The sequence below is a fragment of the Lissotriton vulgaris genome, chromosome 2_1, assembly GCF_964263255.1.
Source record: "Lissotriton vulgaris chromosome 2_1, aLisVul1.2, whole genome shotgun sequence".
NCBI classification, from domain to species: domain Eukaryota; kingdom Metazoa; phylum Chordata; class Amphibia; order Caudata; family Salamandridae; genus Lissotriton; species Lissotriton vulgaris.
Genome location: NC_141687.1, coordinates 256,257,633 through 256,272,511, shown reverse-complemented (window position 1 = coordinate 256,272,511; position 14,879 = coordinate 256,257,633). Strand labels below are relative to the sequence as shown.

The 14,879-nt window shown below is 48.4% G+C and overlaps 1 protein-coding gene across 7 annotated transcripts in view; it reads right to left on the bottom strand.

Annotated features, from left to right (window-relative positions):
* The window catches only part of ACACA (acetyl-CoA carboxylase alpha), a 1,131,726-nt gene that overhangs the window by 884,143 nt on the left and 232,704 nt on the right, over positions 1–14,879 (bottom strand). For all 7 annotated transcript variants that reach the window (XM_086954890.1, XM_086954892.1, XM_086954891.1 and 4 more), the window contains one exon: positions 14,628–14,791. In XM_086954890.1, coding sequence (XP_086811016.1) covers positions 14,628–14,791 — 164 coding nt within the window. The remainder of the gene's footprint in view (positions 1–14,627; positions 14,792–14,879) is intronic.

Below are 14,879 nucleotides of genomic sequence, written 5' to 3'. Positions count from 1 at the left end.
ACGGTTGAGAGTGTAGAGACAGTTGGATCCTGTCGTCCCAGCTCCCTCGTTTCTGTTCCATTGATTCTCTAGACATTCCTGCAGCGGTCTCATGTGGAGGCGTGCATGTGGTGTGAGGAAGATGCAAGAGGCCATCGACTCCAGAAGAGAGACATCGTCCTCATGGTCGTTGATGGAACGGATATGAGAGCCTGAGCCTTCTGAAAGATCAATAAGCATTGCTCCTCCAAAGAAGACACGCTTGCTCTGAGAGTATTGATGGAGGCTCCCAAGTACTGCAGGCACTGAACAGGAGTCGGAACAGACTTGGACATGTTGATGTGCAAACCCAGCTGATTCAACAGAACGGCCGTCCTGTTGAAATGCAATTGCGCTTCATTGGAAGGTGGAGGCTTTGATCAACCAGTCTTCCAGGTGTGGGTAGACAAACACCTTGTTCTTTCTCAGGTGCGCTGTCACAACTGCCATGCATTTTGAAAAAGTCCTGAGTGCAGACTTCAGACCAAATGGAAGTATAGTGTACTGATAGTGATTGGTGCCGACTAGGAAGCGCAGGAACTTCTGTTGTTTCCGTGCAATGGGCACATAGAAGTATGCATCCTGCAGATCTATTGCGCAAAACCAGTCTCCTCTTTGCAGCTGAGGATAAATCTGGTGCAAGGACAGCATGCAAAATTTCTCCCTGCGAATCCATTTGTTTGCTTGTCGTAAATCCAGAATGGGCCTGAACTCGTTTTTGTCCTTTTTGCGCACCAGAAAGAACCTTGAGTATAGACCCTTTCCCCTTTGAGACAGAGGGACGTCTTCTATCGCCCTTTTTCTTAACAGGATATCGGCCTCCGCTTGAAGTTCGCGCAACTGGTATTGTGAACGAACCGGTGGAATAGCTGGAGGAGGGCTGACAAAACGAAGACTGTATCCATTGCGAGAATTCAGCACCCAATTGTCCTGAGTAATTTTTCTCCACTCTGCCAAGTAATTCTGTATGCTTCCCCCCACCGGAGTGGGTAACGGACGAGGGGGAAGTAACTCCTCAGGGCTTAGACCCGGCCGGGCCCTTATTCGCCGAGGAGGCCTGCTGGCCTCCTCTGCCCCTCTGACGCTTCTGGAAGTGTTGTCGCTGGTATTGCTGTTATTGCTGCTGCTGTTGGACAGCTTGGCGACCTTGCCCTCGCTGAAATCTCTGGGAAGAGTAACGCATCTGGAAGGGGCGGAAGGACTTCCGCTGCTCCTTTGGTTTCTCCAAACATACAGCTTTCAGCGTTTCCACTTCCGCCTTCATGCGGGCCATCTCTTCGTCCGTATGAGTCCCGAAGAGGGTAGATCCCGAAAAGGGCAAATTAGCAATCCGGTGTTGCGCCTCTGGTTTAAGAGAGGTAAGGCGCAACCAGGAGTGGCGTCTCAAGTTTATGCCATGGCAGTACCCATGAGCAGCCAGGAGAGTGGCGTCAGCCGCCGAACTAATGACCTGATTCAAGACCATCATGCCCTCATTCAAGATCTCCTGGAAGTCTTTTCTCCTGTCCCTTGGGAGGAGCTTAATAAAATGCTGCAGGGACTCCCACAAGGAGCGGTCAGACCGACCCAAAAGCACTGATGAACTCGCCGCTTTCATAGAGGTGGGAGTTGTACTGCAAACTTTTCTCCCTGCCGAATCCATTTGACAGCTCTCCTTGTCGGGAGGGACCGTAGACGAAGGGGCAGTAGAATGCTACTTCTTGGCGGCTGTCACCATGACAGAATCCGGGACAGGATCTGATCTTAAGAACGCTGGATCCGAATCCGGGGGCCTGTACTTCTTTTGAAGCCGGGATGGCACCGACTTCACCGAGGCCGGCGAAAGAAACAGCTCCATGGCCGGTTCTTCCAGTCCTGGCACCAAAGACAGCAAAGGGCGAGAGAGGTGCCTGCGCTGCAACGTTTCAAAGATCACAGAGGTGGAAGGGGTGGGCACCGTCAGTGTGATCCCCAACTTCGCTGCCCCCCTCAGCAGCACATCCTGAAACGTCACAATGTCATCCACTGGCGACACTCTCGTAGGAGGAGAGTCCGACAAAGTGGGAGAATATCTCCTATCACTGGACGAGTCTGTGTACCTGGACCGTGACCTTTCCCTCCGCTGACGATGACGTGACCTCGTCGAAGATCAACGCTCACTGCGAGAGCGATGCCTCCCTCTGGATCTTGACCTTGGCTTTCGGGGCCTTGCAGGAGATCCCGGCCCAGGAGGCTGCAGAAGCGGAAGAGGTTGAGCCGGAACCAAAGGCTTCGGTTGTGGAGGCCAAGGTGGTGGTGGAGGAGGAGGAGGAGGTGGTGGTAGAGGTGAAGGAGGAGGAGGCAGAGGAGGAGGAGGAGGAGGAGGCGGTGGAGGAGGAAGTTGCGGAAGAGTAGGAGGCGTAGGCGTCCTGGGCCTTGAGGGCGAATAGGTCCGGGAATAATCATAGTCCTGGCGACCTAAGAGCTCTCCTCTTCTTACGAGCAGGCCTTGGGGAGGATGCTCTGGAGGTAGATCTCTCTGAGGACGAACGCCGGCGCCGCCGCGACCGGTGACTCGCCAATGATGAAGAGACGCTAACCACAGAGGCACGAGACACCGTTCTGGGCCTCGACTTCCTCTTCGACATCGACTTGTCGCTCCTCGACGTCAACCTCTTTGACGTCTCTCTTCTTGACGTCGACGAACTCCCACGCTCTCGAGTGCCTTCGCCTTGACGTCGACCTTTGTGTCGACGTTGACAGTGAACGGCGGTGTCGCCTCGACGGCGAGCGCCTGCCTCTTCGGGACTCATCACGACCTCGATGGTGTGTCGACGCCGGTGAAGTCCTGGATGACGACCTCGTCCGAGGTTTCGACGTCCTATCCCTCGACACCGAACGTCGATGCCGCTTTGACGGGGAACAGATGGTAGTCATACCTCTCGACGCCGACGTCGAAGCCATCGACGTCGACCGGGAACAGTGCCTTTGCTGGCCCTTTTCTTGACTGGGGAGCACCCCCAGAGGCCGATGCACGGGCAGAGGATGATGACAGAGTCCCTCCATGCCCGAAGTCGCACCTGGTTCTTGATGTCTCCTCTGCGCCAGGCCTTGGAGACGAATCTCCTCCCTGTCACGCAGGGTCCTCCTGGAGAAAGAGTGACAGATATCACAGGAGTCAGGGACATGGGTAGAAGGGAGACAGAGTATGCACACTCTGTGGGGGTCAGATTCCCACCACACTCAGGGCACTTGTTGATAAAGCTGGCATTTCAACAATATAGAGGTGGCAAAACTGGTCAAAAAAGACAGCAACTGGAAGAGGAAGACCCCAGACATCTAGTGAAACACTCAAATCACTGGAAAAGCTCCAAAAATTGAAGATATACCTCAAAAGGTAGAGCTCAATGCTCCAGGGTCCTGCTAGCAGGAGCCGGAAAAAAGAACTGAAAGCAAAAGGCCTTTGGCTGTGCATCCTGGGATACCGAGGGTCTCTGGAGAGTTCCTTAAAGGCACGGTATCCCTTTTCCAGACACATAATGGCAACCTTTGGGGTCTGTCTGTCCAACCCTTCCTCTCTATCATGACAAAGGATTTTTGTGTAGGGGAGTTTCTCTAGGTGTGGAACTTTACAAAGTGTGTAAAATTTAATATTATTTGGCTGTCTTTTTTACTTCAAGATGAAGTGCTGGCCAATTTAGCCTTGTAGTTTTAGGCTGCATTATTTGTCTTTGATTTTCTCTTAAGTGTCTATGCAGGACTGCAGAAGAAGACAATTTAAGAGACTATTTCGATTGATCCGGGATCCATGCACATGGGCGGGACTATTCACAAGATTATGACTATACACAGAGAGATCCCCTATTACAGAACTTATCGAATCATTTTTAGGATACCATAGCATGTGTCAGCCATCTTCCACGCTTGTGTCTTGAAAGTGAGGTCTTGGTCCACCCAGACACCCAGGCTTTTTAACGGAGTCTTTGGGGTGGGGGCAGGACCGAGGGTGGTCGGCCATATTTTGTTTAGATCAAGGAGGGAGCGATTCTTCAGGGTCATTATCTCGCTTTTTCCCCATTCAGTTTCAAGAAGGACTCATTCATCCAGTTGGCAATTTCTTCTAAGCAAGGGCGAAGACTAGGGGGGTGGGGCTTTTGGCTTGATTAAGCCCTATCACAAGTTGTCATCTGCGTAGGCAACGAAGAGTACGCAAAAAAGGTAGTAGCACCTCTGCTAAGGAGCACATGTAAACATTGAATAAGGTGGGTCTCAGGGAAGAACCCTGCGGTATTTCGCAGCAGAGGGGCATTTGTTTAGAGGTCACCTCGTGGTCAAAGACCTGAAAGGATCTGTTACTCTGAAAGGACTGTAGCCATGGCAGAGCAGTTCCAGTAACTCCCAGTTTTCTGAGTCTATGAACCTGAATATGATGGTTTACTGTATCGAAGGCAGCGCTGAGGTCCAGGAGAATGACCACAGCGGTGCCTCCGGAGTCCACAATCTTCCTTGAATCTTCCACGACTGAAGTTGTTTCAGTTCCCTGATGAGGTCAAACACCTGTCTGGGACAGGTGGAGGAGTTTGTGGGTCTCAAAGAAAGAGAAGAGTACACAATTGAAGAAGTTTTCAGCAATTTTGCTGACTCCCGGTAGAAGTGATATGGAGCCGAAGGATCAAGACTAGGTTTTTTTTTAAAGTGCATTTACCATAGCTTTCTTCCATTGGTGAGGGAGCACTCCAGAAGAAAAAGAGGCTTTGATCAACTCTAAAATGACAGGGAAACAGTTCCTGCTGCTTGCCTCTCTATCTTTAGGGGGGCTGGATCTTTGGGTGACCCACTCCTTACCCGAGTCAGGAGGCTTTCTAATACCGGCCTTTCCATCACCTGGATAGTTTCCAAGAGAGGTTGGTTATTATGATTATTAAGGTAGGATGTGCCGTCTTTAATGGGGGGAAATGAGGTGAAAATTGTTTCCAATTTTATTGGAAAAAAAAAATCAGCTAAATCGTTACCGCGTGTGCCTGAGATGTCAGGGGTAGCCGGAGAAGGGGGAACTCTGGAGAGTTTTTTGGCAATACGAAAGATCTCACAGGTGGAATTGGCCGCTGATAGCATTTTGTTTTCGTAGTAAACTGCCTGGGCTATTTGATTTCAGATTTGTATAATTTGATAGGAAACTTAAAAATAGAGAAGCTATTGCGAGAGAAGTCTTTCCTCCAGTCTCTCTCAAGCTTCTTACAAGTCTGTTTTAGGCCCTGGAGTTTAGATGAGTACCATGCCCTTTCGAGACCAATGGTGGCCAAGCTACTAAATTTTAGAGACAGAGATCGTATCTTTTGGGTAGCCCAAACTCATGGCCTGTGTAAAATAGAAAATTACATTTCTTCCCAGACTACACAGTGAAGGTGCAAAAAAAACTAAACTACTTCCTTTAGGTTAATGCGAAAATGCGCCAACTGCGACTTCCATATATTCTACTTCATACAGCAAAATTCTGAGTTATCAAGAACAAGTCCTCAATCTTCACACAGGATGGTGCAGAGGTCAAAAGCTGCAGAAACTTGAAGGAACTGGTATCACAAGGTAGCCCAAAGTCCTTTCATGAGGGCTTGGACTCGGAGGAGGAAAGAATTACAGCCCTCGTAGGACTGCTCAGATGTGACACCCATGACAGTGGAAAATATAGTCTGAATGGTTTGGGTAATGTAATGGTGTGCCTACCAAAAATGAATGTGGCCTTCTGTAACGAAAATGGTGCTCATGTAAAGCGCTCTGATACCCGGTGTCTCGGGTCTAGTACGCACTATATAAAACAAAAAATAAATTAATTAATTAAATGGCTGTGATATGTAAGGTATTGGGCCTTAGGAGTGGGTGGATGGCAAAGAATAAGAACATAGCAAACAAGGTGAATGGGATACACAAATCATGAAGTGGACTGGGGCTCAGTATGCTTGTTGAATTATGCAAAGATTTTTCGCATGCGCCTTCACCTAAACAGGTTACACATGACATTTAAATAGGAAAGTGGCAGCACTCAGGCTTGTTTGGTAAGATATGTTTAAAAAGCAAGGTTATATGTTCACTATAAACAGGGCCAATGGAATTATGTGATTCCATAACCGCTGATTTATTACAAAATTATGGATTTGCAGCATTTACCACCTAATCCACCTGCAGCATAATCTGCAGATTTTAACAAAAAAACAATTAGCTTCTAACTCAAACAGGTCAAAAAATACAATTAAAGTTTCCTTTTGGATTCAACATATTGTATTTGCACTAATCTGGTGCCGTCTTGAAAGACTGAAATTCTGTGAGATCATGCATTAATGTGTCTTAATTTAGAGCAAATTCAAAGAATCTCATCTCTTTTTTTAAAATTATTTTTATTGAAAAGCTTACAGCAAGGATACACCAATGCCCTGATGGAGGGGCAGTCAATATCATAAAAGCAAATCGCTATGTAAGCAATATTTACATCAGAAAGAGAAAAAGTTAGCAAAGAGCACAACCCCCCAAGAACCCAACCTCACCCACCTCCCTCAAAAACCAAGTCCACCCCCTCCATATTCCCAGGCAGAGCGGAACTCAAGTCATTATACACTTTGAAACATCCTGTACATTGTAAATAGACACGTACGTGGAAGCTATAAAAGACAAGTTCAGTGGCGGAGCTGTCATAGTATATCAGCTGTTACATACAGAGTACGAGGCATATTTTTCTCGCACATTACACCATATCTGGATGGTACAACAAGTATGCAGTAAGCGGGGCCCAGAAATCCTTGGGGCGCAAGGCTTTGGGTAGTTCTTCTGCATAGACCTCTAGTTAATCCCTGCAGTAATGTAGATCACGGATCCACTTTTTCACCGTTGGAATTGTTTTCGAACCCCAGCACTGTGCGACAGACCTTTTTGCAAATAATGTGGACACTGCGACTATGCGTCTATAGCAAGGCTTAAGACTTCACTATAATTTGGAGCACCAAAATATGTTATCCATCGGCTACAGGTAGTACAAAATGCTGCAGCTAGGACCCTGCTCCAAATTCCGAGAAAGGTATCAGCCAAGACTGCCTTGAAGACCCTACATTGGCTCCCAGTTCAGGGAAGGCTCACCTTTAAAGCAACCTGCATCGCACACAGAGCCATGAACAATAGAGGACCTGCTTTAATAAAAAAAACTGGTGGGACATTACATCCCAGGCAGGGACCTAAGGTCCTCCTCAGACTATCTTATGCAGCAAGCCAGAATAAACAGAGCTAGATGGGGAGGAAGATCCTCCGACACCTGGCTCCCAAAATTTGGAACTCACTGCCCAAAGATCTACGCTTACTAACTGATGAAGTAGCCTTCAGGAATAGATTTAAAACATGGCTCTTTCCCTAAAATCCTCTCAGCCGACTTAACCATGCTCACCGATGTCATTTTCTCCTAGCGCTGGGAAGCCTACGGGCAGCTGCGCCCTTTACAAATCCTTAAACATAAACATACAAATCCCTAAACATGAGACGTTTCATATACCCTAGGAGGCGAAGAATATCATCTCTATCTTTGTAGTTTAGAAAAAAAAGTGATCAGAGGGCGAGCCGTTGCCCCCATAGTCAGTCCCTGCACAACTGCTCTGTATGCCGACTCAATGATGAAGCGAGAAGAAAACGACTCGAGGGGCAGCAATGAACGCAACCAATGATCCTGTAATCCCTTGGGGAGGACTCTTCACAACACTCGGAGAAACCCACAAAGTTATTTATACTGGCTCGCCTCTTGTCGACCTACACTAGTGCCTCTGAAGTTCTAGATGTCGCAGACAATGTACAGATCTTGTACTGAAGCATCTTCAAGGAGTCTTCCGGCTCAGAAATGCAACTGTCCACCTCAGTGATCCTGTCCACTGCTTGTCTCAAAGTTGGATCCAATTTTCACCTCAAGCATGTTTCTGCACAAGTTAACAGTTTGGGGGGCTGCGACAGTGTATGCCCTGATTGCCACAGCCATTTCTGAATCTGTTGCTGTGTTAGACGAGGAAGGCTTTTGCATATGTACATATCCCCCAGAGTATGCGTATTTATTTAGCATGCTCTGCTTGTCAGTCATTGGTTGCTTATCTTTAGCCATATTGTGAAACGAGGTGTGGTGGAGAAGGCAGCTCAAAAAATATATCTTTTTTTAAGGAGCAGTCATCTGACTCCCCCTAACCAATGCCACTCTCAATGCTGCTATGTATTAATCCACCAGACCTTAGGGTCAACACTTAGCTGAGGCGGCACAAGCAGTCAGTCAATGTCACAGGGACTGCACAGGAAGGGTCGCCCATCAATCAGACCAAGTCTGTCCATTGCATTTCTTTAATGACCTCCAGGTTCTTATAGCCATCTGGATGTGGCTCTCCTCTCCCCAAGATTTGGCGATCGAGTTTCCATGAGGAACACTGCAGTTCCTTGGAAGAAGTACTAAGGTGACTCCTCTTTATCCTTCTGAGTTAGGGCACAAGCGGAGAGATTCAGCTCCTTATGCACTATAAGCGAGGATCCCCAAATCCAGGTTACCTACTTCCCCCTGACCAAGTCTACTCGCTGTACTCCATAGATGTTATAAGTCTAATATGTGTAGTCCATGGCTCCGATAGGGAGACGACCACCTCTGCCACTGCAGCAGTCAGCTGGGGAAAAGCCATTATGTGCTGCTCCTTCCCTCCTCAAAAAATTTGCACAGCGGGTCTCGGTGGCCTTGCCGACCGCGCAGGAGGAGCAGCACAACACCTCAGCACATCTCAGCGAATTGCTGTCCACCAGGCTCTGCTGCCTCCACCACCCCCAGCATGAGCCAGCTCCTCTGGAGCACACACGTCCACAGGGAGTACTGCTTCTCCACCCGTGCAGCCAGCTTCCACCTCGTTAGTACCATGTCCATCCTCTCAGGTTCTACCACTCCGCATCGGAGGGTATCATCTGATGTGCCACGTTAGGTCCTCCATAGAGTTCGAGACCCAGTCAAGGACTCCCCCAATGAGAGCGTGACCCCACCCCAGGTCAGCGACGCAGAGCTATTATTGACTTAATAGTCTTGTGTTATTCCTAAGCCTCTAGTCCACCAGTTTCAGCGAGGAGTGCACATGTCACACCGAGTCTCCTGCCTCTCCTTCGCTCCCGAATTCTTCCAAAACACACCTCACAGCCGACAAACTCCCATCTCAGCAGATTCAGTTGCGTGGAGGGGGTGGGGACAATCAGGTGTAAGCTCCTCTGAATAGGATGAATTAGGATATTTTGGGGCAGATGGTAGAGCCTAATTATAGTGCGTCCACAATTTTAGACACCTAGCTCTCGCCCCTCACTGAGGGCATTCTTGGTGATATATGGGCATTCTAGGCAGCATGCAGGCTCTCCAGGCATAATGGTGGCTCATCCCTGACATTTTGTTGGCATTTATAGCTATCCGCTAACATACCAGTGACTCACACTTGACTTATTCTGGCCATTCTTGACATAATTTCAGCTATCCCTGACATAATGGTGGTGAAATCCTTGTCATATGATGATCATCCATGGTATTTGGTGATAATAACTGGCCAAAAGGAAGGTCAAAAAGTGTCAACTGCCGCAGCTCAATCTCCATGCATGAAAATGGAGAAAGTGCAGGTTTGGGTGCAGGACCCTGTCCTGCTGCTGCAGCAGTATATCCTCCTGAATAGGCAACCTGATCGGTGGACTGATGCTCATGCTCAGCAGTTTGCAATACCATACTCTCTGTTCCCAATCCGGAGCCACAAGAATGAATTGGGCACCATCATTCTTGATCTTCCTGAGAATTCTGGGCCGAAGTGGTATTGGTGAAAAGGCGTACAGGAGACTGGAGCTCCGCTCGAGATGAGAAACATCTCAGAGTGAGGGTTGTCTTGGAAACTCCAGCGCACATAAGTGCTGACATTGCGCGTCCTCAGTGGTGGGGAATAGATCTAACCAAGGGTCTTTCCAATCTCTGAAAACACTGTGTACCACCTCCAGGTGGAGATGCCATTCGTTATCCGCTCGGCATTGCCGACTGGCATTTTCAGAGAGCCCACCAGATGTTGAGCCACCAGGGAAATGCCCTGACGTTCTAGCCATGACTAGAGACACAGGGCTCTTGACAGAGGGGCCACAACCCCACCATGCCCTGTTTGTTGCAGTACCATGTGGAGGTGATGATGTCCTTGAACACCCGAACTAGTCTTCCCTTGATAGAAGGAAGAAAAGCTTTCAATGCCAGTCTGATCGCTCTCAGCTCCAGCAAGATGATGTGACCAACACTGCAGCGTTTTGCAGTGCTCTCTGATTTCTGTACAAAGTCAGAGAGATTTCCCTGGTGCCATGCCCACTGGGACTTCAGGTCCCACTGTCCCACTGCAAAGCCCTCATATACAAATAGGCATGTGTTACCAGCAGGATGTCATGGGACCCAGCAGCCTCAGACGTGGTCTCACAAAAATGCAGGATAGAGGATGAAACATTGAAATAATAGCCTGAATATCCTGGTCTCATCATTCTGGAGAATAGGCCAGCAACTGCACTGTATTCAGAACAGCTCCAATGAAAAGGGAGCTCAGAGAGGGAGTCAGGTGTGATGTTGACACTTTTTTAGTGAGTCCCCCTTCAACAGCCAATCATCGAGGTAGGGAGAAATGGCAAAAGGGAGCACAGCAAACGAATAATGCTTGTGGTTCACCATGAACCGCAGATAGTGCCTGTGGGTAGGAAGGACAAGAATATGGAAGTATGCACCCTGCAAGTCCAGTGCAACCATCCAGTCTCCAGGGTCTAGGCCAGACAGAACCTGAGCTGCCATGAACAGCTTGAATTTTTTCCTTCTCCATGAAGAAATTGAGACGGCGCAGGTCTAAAATTGGGTGGAGGCCTCTGTCCTTCTTGGGCACCAGAAAATAGCACGAATAGCAACCATGACCTACTTCTGATGCCGTCACCCTCTAGATCTATCCTTTGGCCAAAACAGCCTGTACTTCCTAACAGAGCACAGAGAGATGGTCTTCCATCAGCCGGTCTGAAGATAGTGGCATGAGTGGCAGGGTTTCCACAAAATAAACGGAATAACCCAGCAGAACGATCTGAAGTACCCACTTCTCCGATGTTAGGGACTGCCAGTGGTGTGGGTGATATTGGATTCTGCCATCAAATGGGTGCCTGTGATGGTACAAGGGCAATCTAAAGTGGTTTGAAGTCTGCGGCTGCTGGATTGGGTAGACCTCTGGCTGGTTGTCTCACAAAGCTTGTGGGAACAATGTCCGCTGCCCCTAAAGAACTGGGGAGTCTATTGGTCATGGTGGCTGGGAGATAATGGATGCAGTTAGTACCCCTACCTTAGCCACAGAAGGGGCTAAAAGGCAGAACAGGGTTGCCGAGGGGCCATGAAGAGGATCAAGGACCTGACAGTGGCTTGGTTGTCCTTAAAGAGGTCCAGCTCTGAATCTGCCTTGTCTCCAAAGAGACGGGTGCCATCGAAGGGCATATCTATAAGGGATACCTGGACATCCCCCGAAAATCCAGTTGAGCTCAGCCAGGCATGGCGTATCAAAGCAACTGATGAAGCAATTGCTCTGTCTAGCGAGTCGGTCATATCTAGTATGCAGCGAAAGTTGAACTTCGCTGCATCTCTGTCATCTGTAATAGTCGGTGACAGTATGGTTCGGGCCTCCTCCAAGACTGTGGGCAGCACTTGTGCTACTGAATCTCAAACCGTATGGGTGCATCAGCCCAAAAAGCAAGCGCAGTGCAAGGCTGGTGGAATAGAACATCCTCTTGCCAAAGGTGTCCAGCCTCTTGTATTCCCTATCTGGTGATGTCGTAGGAAACGCACCAGGGTTGACTTTGAAGGCAGAGGCATGGATGACAAGGGTCTCTGGAGTCGGGTGCTGAGTGAGGAAAGATTGGTTCCCAAGAGCAGGGCAATGGCAGTGGGCAACTGTCCTGTGCACAGGTGCCCCTGTGCAGGGTTTTGCCCAGGTCCCGAACAGGACATCAGTGAGGGCTTCATCAAAAGGGATAAGGGGTTCTGATGGGGTGACATCTGGCTGAAGCACTTCTGTCGTGACAGAGAGGGTAGGTGAAAGTCCAGGACCTCAGTCGCCCTCTTCCCCACCATAACCAAGGAGACACCTTCCTCCATAGCCATACTAGGAGGAGAGATCAGGCCAGTGTCTGGTGAGGTGCCCAAACCACTGGCATACGCCAGTTCCTCATCTCAGTTATCAGCCTCCTCAAGGGGGTTGTAGCTACAATGGTCATTAGATGCTCACCTATCACACTCTCTCCAGACCGGCCCAAAACAGGAGGCCCTGGCTCCGACTCAAAAGGCAGAGTTGCATCGGTGACGCCATCCCAGCCCCATAACAGAGCAGGGTATGATGATGGGATCTGGTGCCATAAGGAACAACATTGCTGGGACAGGCTCCGCGAAAGGTTGCAGTCTCGCAATCGGAGCCGTTCCAGATCCAGCACCAGATTCAGGGGGCCCAAATGGTGCCGAGGGCAGACCCTCCGGAGGAAATCCACTGCCCAAATCGATGAGGCCCGAAGTCACTCCAGCATCAAAAATGAGATGCATGGCCTCATAAAACCCACAGAGTTCGGTGGGTGTCGCACTGGGAAAATCAGGAAGGTGCAGAGGTGCAGTGCAGACCCAGAGGCGGGCTCCATCTGGGAGTAGTGCCAGGAGTGACGTTGTTCCCATGCCTCGTTCAAAGATTTGGACCGGCACAGTGAGGTCAAAGAGCATTGCAACTTGTTTGATATTTTGGACTTCTTGTAGGATTTACCTGACAACTTTGGGTGTGATGACGAGCACCTGATTCGACTCCGCAAACGGGCCCGGGACCTTCCTCATGACCAGGACCTGAAGCGTCATGGAGCTGACTGGTGTGGGGCTGGACTAGGCGTTTCAAAGAGTACTCACTCTGCGTCATGGGTTTCATGACACATCAGTCATCACAAGTTGTGGTCCAACTCCAAGCACCAAAAGCAAACCAGATGGGGGACTATCACAGACATCTATCTGTGACAGGAATCACAGGGCTTAAACCCCACTGACATCCCTGACACACTGGTAGACAAGTCTATAAAAAAAGAGGATCAACAAAACGTTGGAAAAAGTCAGACAAAAAAGGACTACAGGTAGCCCTCTCCAGATCTACAATGACTGATGGTTATTTTCTTTCCACAACAGAATGCTGGGGTGGCTCTTATATAGCCACTGTGGACATCGCATCTGGCACAGACAATGCAATTGAAGAGCTGAATGACACCATCTACCGGCAGGCAAATGTACTGCTCAAAATGTTTCCGGATACAGGCTGATGCTTGGAGTTATTCTAAGGTAAGGAATCTGCAGCTAGAATGATATTTGAGTTATTGAGGAGTTCAGAGTGCTGATTTAATTTTCTTTGCACAAGTTGGTGCTTAGTGCTGTGTTTGCTATATTGTGACCTGGTAAAGGTATAGCATGATCTGTATGGATTAAGCTTCACAACTACTGTCTCCATGTAAGATTGATGTAACCTGTCAGCAATCTGCTCCTTTGGTCACTATGTAATAGAGAAGTAGCATTGCAGTATAAGCCTATAAGAAGTTGTTTAGCTCTGCTGTCTGTAGCCAGTGGTTGTGAGATTTGATTAACTTTCACCCTGCCACTTCAATGTAGAGTCCATCATAAGATATTACTGAGAGCTGACTTGGAGGGACCTAGATGTGAAAATTAAGTGAAGAAAAATGCTACATTGTGAAAAATGTATGGCCATGTGACCAGGGCCAGCTTTAGCACTGGTGGCGCCCAGTGCGAAAGTATCTTTTTGGAGCCTCTTCCCCATGACCACCACGAATTCCATCACTACCACCCTTCAACAATGCCCCTCATCTTTCCATACCCCTTGCTTACATACATTTTATTTTGTACATTCTTTGCAGCAGGCACCTTAGCTGTTTGCGCTACTTTATGATGAGTCAAAACTGCCACTAGCCAAATCTAAATCTCTCCAGCAGGAACATTAATCACCAGAGTTATCGTGACATTTGTATTGTTGCTTGAAAACTGCTGGGCACACAATGAACTCTGCAGCACATGCTTTTAAAGTTCTAAATTATTTTTAAACACAGCGACCTCCACCAAAGTCCACCCAGTACTACCCTAAAGCCAGCCTTGCATGTGACCTTGCATAACCAGATTTTCTACAGTTACACCTCTTTAGACAACTTTCTGGGATCATTATACTTACAAATTCATTGTTTTGACACTATTTTTTCAAAGTTTTTTTAGTGGGGGGCGAGGCCCTTCATTTGATAACCTCTGCCATTTTAGCCAATTGATATCAAAATTGTGCCTTAAAACGCCCAATTTGGGCCAGTTTCTTTCCAGAAAATTGCTCGCGGAAGATGAAGAGGAGACCCCTACTCCTAATCCTTACTAAACGAGGTGAAGTTTGCTCACTTTGCCCGCTTCCTACTCAAATTTGAGGGCACTATTAAGCCCCATCATCAGCCACCAGAGAGGTTGCATATATTGCTGAGACAGATGAGGGTGGGGGATCTTGTGCATATCAGCGGAATAATATTGCGAATATTGCAAAATAATTATTAACTGTTCAGAAACTCATACTTACGATATAGCTTCTTCTCGGTTCTCGCCCCAGGAGAAGCAGTGACCGAACTGAGAATCTGCAAATTCATGCAGCCCCCCGGCTGCGGCCACACTGAAGTAACCCCAGACGTTCTTATTGCTGCGGAAATTCAGCTCCTGAACTGTGCCGGAGCTGGGCTTAAACCCCTGGAAAACAAAACACAAATGTCAAAGACTTACACATTTAGTAATCAGACAATGGGTGTGTTGTACAGTATGGGGTCCACGCGTCCCA